The 8757-nt window shown below is 35.4% G+C and overlaps 1 protein-coding gene across 1 annotated transcript in view; it reads left to right on the forward strand.

Annotated features, from left to right (window-relative positions):
• Positions 1 to 6719, forward strand: part of hibadha (3-hydroxyisobutyrate dehydrogenase a) — a 27205-nt gene extending 20486 nt beyond the window's left edge. Inside the window, exons 7-8 of the mRNA XM_051137629.1 lie at positions 3456 to 3612; positions 3693 to 6719. Coding sequence (XP_050993586.1) covers positions 3456 to 3612; positions 3693 to 3848 — 313 coding nt within the window. The 3' untranslated portion in view covers positions 3849 to 6719. The remainder of the gene's footprint in view (positions 1 to 3455; positions 3613 to 3692) is intronic.
• Positions 6720 to 8757: the final 2038 nt, after the last annotated feature.

Consider the following 8757-nt stretch of genomic DNA (forward strand, 5'->3'; position numbering starts at 1 on the left):
AGCATGAGCCTGATTTTTTTGTTTTTGTTTTTGTTTTTTTGTAAATGATGCACATACACACAATTGAAAGGCTTTGAAAGTTCATCCAGCACACAAGCACCCTCACACACACAGCCTGTGTACAGATGTTTAAAAAGATAATTGACATTTGGTAATAAACTCGTTTGTTGCCTCTTAAAGACATTAATAAAATTGTGGCCTGTGTGTGTTTGCTTATAAGACTATGTGTTTATAATCTTGAGAGCACCAGGGTTTGATGAAGATGAAATGAGAACAAGAAGCATAGTGTATAAACATAAGTCTTTAACAAAATAGGCCCCCCCTTCTAATGCAGTGATCAAACATCAAACGCCTCCAGTTTATTTCCTCCTTTCCTTTTTCTTTAACTGTAATTCACTCATCCTGTTTAACTAGACTCTCACATCTGTTTTCCTTTCCCTTGCTGCTGCGGTATTAACCTGCACACACTTCACACTCGATTTCATCAGCCAAATTTTCACAAGCATCCTTTGAAAGTGTCTCTTTCATGTAAATTTGATGTGTAAATGGTTTGGATAATATCCATAGGAACAGAATGAGTGCTATACAGCGTTTTAAGAGTCAAGGCGCCTCCTCTTCTTGTGCCGAAAGAGTGATTTGTGTTGTAGCAGAGAAGCCAGGTTGCAGTTGAGGCGGTAACCTTTTCAGTCACTGACCCAGAACGTGTGTGTGAGCGTGTGTGTATGAGAGTGAGCTGGGGGAAGGAGGGGACGATGTTGAACATATGTCACCGGTTGTCCCCAAGAGACCGAGAGACACAGACATAAAGGGGGAAAGCGAGAGAGCGAGAGAGAACGGGAGATTGATACAGGGTCAGTCAGTGGGCTGTTTACAGACATTAAACCCCCCAAAAACAACTGTCAAATGACAGCGACGTTCACAAACACACACACATTATAGAGATTAGATTTTCCAAAACAGTCTGTAAAAACAGACAGTGTGGGACGGATGGATGGAATAATAGAAAGGGGGAAGAAATAGCCTTTTTATGCACAGCTGTGTGTCCTTGTCTCTTAATTATTGCATAGACTTATAAAAGTCTTGGTGCGTGTGAGTGTGTATATGAAGGCGCGGCCCCCTGAATGAGAGACAGGTGGAGTTACTGTATAACTGCCCTTAAACACTCATCATAGTTTAATAGACATAAGAAAGCTAAAAAGCGCACTTTACTGTCTCACCACCGCTGCCGCTCCGGCGTGAGTGCGCACGCACACGCGTGTGTGCCGAGGCGCTCTTGATGTGGTCATATTTATGTTCTTGTTAAAGCAAGAGACGGCAGCTCTTTGCCCAGTTACACATCATCCTCAGATTTCCCTCTTTTTTCTTTTCTCTTCTTCATCCTTTTGTTTTAAAATGGCTTTTTGTCAACTGCCACCTTTTTTTTTTGCCAGCAAATAGTGCAGGTTGACGTTATTTTTATTTTTTTTTATTAGTGGTGTATTTTGTTCTAGCTGTTCATTTATTCTAATATACAGGGAAATGCGATTCATAAATAAAAATGTTATTTAAACACATTTCTTTAAGCATTGTTTTAGTTTCTGAGTTAAAACTTATTTTGAACATTTTTGGAGGCATAAAGTCAAAAATGTCTGGATGAGACAACTGTCCTGGTATAATGCTAAAAAAATATTATGCCTAAAAATGCAATAAAATAATTATTGAATAAAACAAATACATTCTTTACCGCTTTCTTAAGAAAGTAGTTTGGCAAAATTTCTGATTTAGAATTTTTTTTTTTTTAAATATTATTTGAAAAAGTTCTGTTTTCAGATGACCTATTCAGATGTCATGTGGAGTGACTCCCCAAAAACATATTTAATATAATTATGTACTAAAATAAATATTATGGTAACACTTTACAATAAGGTGTCAATTATTAATATTAGTTAATGTGTTAACTAACATGAACGAACAATGAACAATACATTACACTATTAATTAATCTTAGTTATTGTTAGATAATAAAAATACGGTTGTTCATTGTTCATAGTTCACAGTGCATTAACTAATGTTAACAAACACAACTTGTGATTTTAACAATGCATTAGTAAAGGCTGAAATTAACATTAACTAAGATTAATAAATGTTGTAGTAGTACTGTAGTCATTCTTAGATCATGTTAACTAATGTAGTTAACTAAAATGAACCTTATTGTAATGTGTTACCATGTTGGTTAATAAAAATACAGTTCATTGTTTGTTCATGTTAATTCACAGTGCATTAACTAGTGTTAACAAACACAACTTGTGATTTTAATAATGCAAATCCTGAAACTAATAAATGCTGTAGAAGTAATATTATTTGTCCATGTTAACTAATATAGTTAACTAATGTTAACTAAGGAACCTTATTGTAAAGTGTTACCAATATTAACATCAAATAAAAAATATATATTCAAAAGTGTTTTATGGTGTATTCAGATTTTATAATGTATATTTTATATATTCAAATATTCATTAATATTCAAAGTGTAAGGAGAGTATGATGTTATTTTGGTAACACTTTACATATGGTTGATTAGTTAGTTAATGCACTGAACTAACATGAACAAACAATGAATGACTATATTCTCATTAACTAACATTAACTAAGATTAATAAATACTGTAATAAATTTATTGTTCATTGTTTATTCATGTTAGTTAACACATTAACTAACATTAACTAATGGAACCTTATTGTGAAGTATTACTGTTATTTTTTACTTGATGACTTTACTAAATCACATTTGTAATATTTACAATGAGTAGTTAGATTAAAACATTTTCCTAAATCCTATTAAAATAATACAAAAAAAATGACATGAATACTTGTTTCTACAATACAAAAATTCCACAGTTGTATTAATGTCTTTAAGAGACAACAACAATCATAGTTTATTACCAAATATCAGAGATTTGACGTTTAGCTCTTTTGACTAAACAACTAAACAAGCACCTAACTAGGCCCTAGCAGCCACATAGCTAAGGCCTAGCAATCATACACTTATCATCACAGCAGAAAATGTCACAATCTTTGTGTTGTGTTTGCTATCTTGTCAGTTTTGTTCTATTACACTGTGTTATTTGGGTGCACAATCATTTGTAAAGCAGCAAGGCCCATTTCACTCAGATCTACTTTAAATGCAGGACTGAAATCACCCTAGTCTCTCTTATGGGGGACAGATTGGTGGGGGCGAGTTAATAAGACAGCTGCTTGTGTCAGAGTTTTATTACCCCTGCATTTGTGTGGGGGACAACAAGCGAGAGAGTGGAAAATGATGAACTGCAGCTCCTGTTAAATATCAATACTGTATTATCCAGGCTCGCTTTCCACTTAGGGATGAGCTGGTCCTGAGCCTAAAGGTCAGTGCTCTGTCTGACCTCTCTCCTTTGACCTTTTTTTTTTTTTTTTCCTCTCTTTTCGTCTTTTGATCAGACTGGGTTTGGATCCAAAACTGCTGGCGAAGATTCTGAACATGAGCTCAGGACGATGTTGGTCCAGTGACAAGTATAACCCCGTCCCAGGTGTCATGGAAGGAGTGCCGTCTGCAAACAACTACCAGGGAGGCTTTGGTACAAAGCTAATGGCTAAAGTAAGTGGAAGCATTTTTTTCCTATTGATCATATTATTTACACCAAGGCGAAACTGAATAAAAACACGTTGTGTTCACAGGATCTTGGTTTTGCTCAGAATACGGCGACCAATACCCAGACCCCAATTCCTCTTGGTTCTTTGGCACACCAGATCTACCGTGCAATGTGCACTCGTGGCTACTCTAACAAAGACTTTTCCTCCGTCTTCCAGTTTTTACGTGAAGAGGGGATATAGTAGGTCAAGTGAAAGTGAACCAGACTTTGTGTGAGAAATGGGCATTATGTCTGGCTGGTTTAGTCTTGATATGCATGTGTGTCTGTTTTGAAAGGGATGTTACAGGTTTGTTAGGTTGCAGCCTGATGTTGACATTGAAAACTTCACAGAGCCTTTTTTAACTAGTTCTGTATGACCGGTTCAAACTGTTACTCAAGCTTGCTTACATCACCCGTTTACCTCCAAATGTTTACATTCATTTATTTCCATTTCATTCTACTTCAAACCAGTTCTGAGCCAAAACTGATTTTAGGTCCTGATCAGAAGCTGCTAGAAATGCTTAAGGATGCCTAAGACATACCTCATCAGTTTCAATTTTGCTTAAACTGAATCGAAACTGTGAAAAATTTTACAAAGAAGTAGTGGGTCCCTCATTTTTTTATGGAATCGTTACATTAAAGGAATAGTTCGCTCAAAAAATACAAAATTTATGAACATGTACTCATCCTCAGGCCATCCAAGATGTAGATGAGTTTTTTTCTTTTTTTTTTTCATCAGAACAGATTTGGAAAAATTTAGCATTACATCACTTGCTCCCCAATGGATCCTCTACAGTAAATGGGTGCCGTCAGAATGAGATTCCAAAGAGTTGAGAAAAACATCACAATAATCTTTACAATTAAAAGCTGCATCTTTGTAAGAAATCCATCAAGATGTTTAAAATTCAAACCGCTGTTTCCAGCTAAAATACGAGTCCTCTGTCCATAATTTTGCTTTCTCCAATGAAAAAGTAGTTTCATCTGAATAAGGAGAGAAATATGCACAGATCAAGCACTGTTTACAAGCGAAAACATTTTAACAGTTCTATTAAACATATATGGCGGTGGATTTTGATGTGACAGGACAACACGGGATAGACTTTTTCATTGGCAGAAGCATTGTTATGGATTATGGACTGGTATTTTTGGCCAGAAGTGATGGATTTGTTTATTTAAACAGTGAACACACAGCTTTTTGCTTCACAAATCAATAATTGATTGACTGGAGTCATGTGGATTATTTGTAGATTATTGTGATGTATTTATCAGATGTTTGGACTCTCATTGTGACGGCACTCATTCACTGCAGAGTGAGCAAGTGATGCGGTGCTAAATTTCTCCAAATCTGTTCTAATGAAAAACAACTCTACAATCTACCTTTTGGATGGCCTGAGGGTAGATTTCCAGCAAATTTTCTTTTTGGGTGAACTATTCCATTAAAACTGAACTGTTTTACACTAAATAGTTTATACAATTACATCTCTGTCATTTTTGTGTCTATATGTCTTTGATTCTGACCATACTTTCTATCATTCTTTGTTTCTTTTCCACTAAACAAAAGGCTTTATGTTGCCCTAATGTGTGTACATATACACTATATATATATTTGTAATGGTGCTGTATTGAGAATGAGCAGTGTTAATTGTCTCTAATTAATAGAGGTCCTGTTAAGATTCACACTAAGAAGAGACCAATGTATGTGTATGTATGCTAGACACACACTTACCCATGGCTCAAGAATCATGGTGTGTCTTCTATACAAAAATGTTCTTGTTCATATTATGTCCTCAATAAAGAAATTAACTGCATAAGGGCATAATATCATCACCAAACTAATTTTCAACAATAATGGTTTTTTAAACATTCGTCCCACCCCAAACTTTTAATAAGTCGCTATGTTGGGCTGGTCAGCCTGCTTAAAAAAAAAGAACGAAGATTAGATTTTGATAGCGTTGAAAGTATTTATAGGTGGTTTTACAGGGAAATCAGCCAACAAATGGCTTATTTATATTAGTCTTTGCAAATTAATCTGATACTATTTTAACATTCAAACATTACCTTTATGCTGTTTCTCTGATGTAAAGCTATTTATAACTTTCTCCAATTCATATGAATGTTTAATAAGGCTGCGTTTGCGTTTGATGTCTGTTGAACTGAAGGGCTGGTGTGTTTGGGTGGGGTTAGGTAAGGATAAGGGTGTTAATGGCATCACCTTCAGGTTTAGAGGTTAAATGTAAGAACATGTAAGAAATACAACTTTTTACAGCATATGGCATTTAGAAAAAGAGAAGGAAGATTGTAGGCTCAAATGAATTAGTCTCCTCACTTCCTGTCCTGATGTCGGTCCTCCGATGTCTGCGGTCTGCCCGTTTTTTTTTTTTTTTTTTTTCCATTGTTCTGTCCACATGCTCACACGCACTCATGCTCTACAAATGATGCCCTTATTTCCATCATCACAATCAGAAAGCCAACAAAACAAGGCATCACCCGTGGGCTCTTTCCTTTAATGGTGTTTTTGGTCTTTCGTTCTTGTGTTTTTATTATTCCGGCAGTGCTGTTTGTGTCTGTAGACAGCCTCAGACAGGCCAACCCAGTCTGAACTAGCGCAGAGGTCGTTAAAACCGCTCTTATCCTCAACTTTTAATTGTAGGACTTAATTTTATGACCAATGCTCGTGATGTGCAGTTATGTGGCTGTAGCCTCAGACAGTCCTACACACTATAAGTGCACTAATTGTTTAACTGAGACTGCCGGTTGTTAACTCGGAGCTTAAAGATTGTAGCTGTGTAAGTGTGCGTTAAACTCAAAATGCAGACCTTGGAGCTATTCTGGATAGTGAGTTTTAGTGAATAGTAATGCTCTACTAAATGTTTTAAAAAGATGATGTATTGATTTAGTTTACATAGCTTTATAGGAGCAATAGACGTCTGGTTTACGTGATCTAATTTTAGATCACAGAGTTCACAGTCCACACCGTTTCTTTGAACTTATCAGACTTTCTTTACAAATTTAAACATAATTAAGCTACCAATTAAAAGTTTGGGATTGGTAAGATTGTTTTATTGTTTTTGAAAAAAATCTCACCCACCAAAAATACAATATAAACATTAACACTGTGAAAAACAATTACAATTTAATGTTTTTTTTTTTTTTAATCTTCGTGTATTTTAGTCTTCAGTGTCATATGATCCTTCAGAAATCATTCTAATATGCTGATTTGCTGTTCAAGAAACATTTATTATTATCAGTTTTGAAAACCACTGTGTTGATTCGTATCGTATTCGTATACGATAGTGGGTTTTTATATATTATACTTATATAAGGGTTGTAGAACCTTTGGGAAGTAGCAGCAGTCATACGGACGTGCCATGAATGGATGTCATTAGCTGCCCAGACGATGTGCTGTCCAGTCTGACCTCGGTGAAAATCTACAACTTTTGAGCGTCGGCCATGTCGAGTGTGATTCATATTTGGGTTTTAATTTGTCCTCGTTTACAAGGGGAATGCTGGGTGCTGCGGTTTTCTCATTAACAGGACATGAAAGGAGCTGTAAAGAGAGCAGCGGTGAAACCGGCCCACACTGACGTCTGTGCGTTCACACACATGGACAAGCAGACTCTTTAGACGGGCCTGGTCTCACATCCACTGCAGAGGTCATAACTATCTTAAGCATGTCAACCCACCCAGCCAATCAAGATGTCATCCAGTCGTTTTAGACATGCAAACTACTGTTTAAAAGTTTGTGATCAGTAAGATTTTTGTTTTATTTATTTAAAGAAATTAGGATGAATCAAAAGGATAGTTCTCTCAAAAATAAAAAAATTCTGTGATTAATTACTCACCCTCATGTTATTCCAATCCTGTAAGACCTTTGTTAATCTTCGGGTCACAAATTAAAATATTTTTGATGAAATCCGAGAGCTTTCTGACCTTGCATAGACACCAGCACAACTGACACGTTTAAGGCCCAGAATGGTAGTAAAGACATGTGACATCAGTGGTTCAACCGTGGTAAAACCGCACAAAAAGTATTCTCATTGCTTCATAATCGTAATATTACGGTTGAACCACTGATGTCACATGGATTTTTTTAATGATGTCCTATGCAGGGTCAGAAAGCTTTTGGATTTTATCAAAAATATCTTCATTTGTGTCCTAAAGATGAACAAAGGTCTTACAGGTTTGGAACAACATGAGGGAGAGTAAATAATGACAGAATTTTCATTTTTGGGTTTAAGGATGCATTGAAAATGACAACATGTTTAATGCTGCAAAAGATTTCTAATTCTAATAAATTCAGCGTTGAACTTTCTATACAGTGAAGAACCCTGAAAAAGAAATGCATCACAGTTTCCACAAAATATTAAAAACTGCAGGGTCAGAAAGCTCGCGGATTTCATCAGAAATATCTTAATTTGTGTCCTAGAGATGAACGAAGGTCTTACAGTATAGAACGACATGAGGGAGAGTAATTAATGACATAATTTTAATTTTGGGGTGAACTATCCCTTTAAGGATGCATTGAAAATGACCGTAAAAACATTCCGTTTTGAACTTTCTATTCAGCAAAGAACCTTGAAAAAGAAATCACAGTTTCCACAAAATATTAACTGTTTTCAGCAATGGTAATAATAATGGTTTCTTGAGCAACAAGTCAGTATATTAGAATGATTTCTGAAGGATCATGTGACATTGAAGACTGGAGTAATGTTGCTGAAAATTCAGCTTTGCCATCACATATTTTGAGTCGTAAAAATATTTCACAAAAGTACAATTTTACTGTAGTTTTCATAAAATAAATACAGCTTTGGTGTCCATAAGAGATTTTTTTTTTTTCAGAAACATAAAAAAATTTACCAACCCAAACTTTCGAACTGTTTATACATGTAATTTCCAGTTGGAAGTACTGAGTGAGTTTCATGCTAAGTGACAGAAACTTTCACTTGTGTTTCATCTTGCACGCTTTTTAGTGTGATGTATTATTTATTGAACATTGTTGTTTTGGAAATTTGGCTAAATATTTTACAAATGTAACATTTTCTAGCTGGCTAACATAAATTGTGATAGCCAGCTAGAAAATGTTACATTTGTAAAATGTATTGATGTAATAT

This window comes from Labeo rohita, chromosome 19 (assembly GCF_022985175.1).
Source record: "Labeo rohita strain BAU-BD-2019 chromosome 19, IGBB_LRoh.1.0, whole genome shotgun sequence".
NCBI lineage: Eukaryota > Metazoa > Chordata > Actinopteri > Cypriniformes > Cyprinidae > Labeo > Labeo rohita.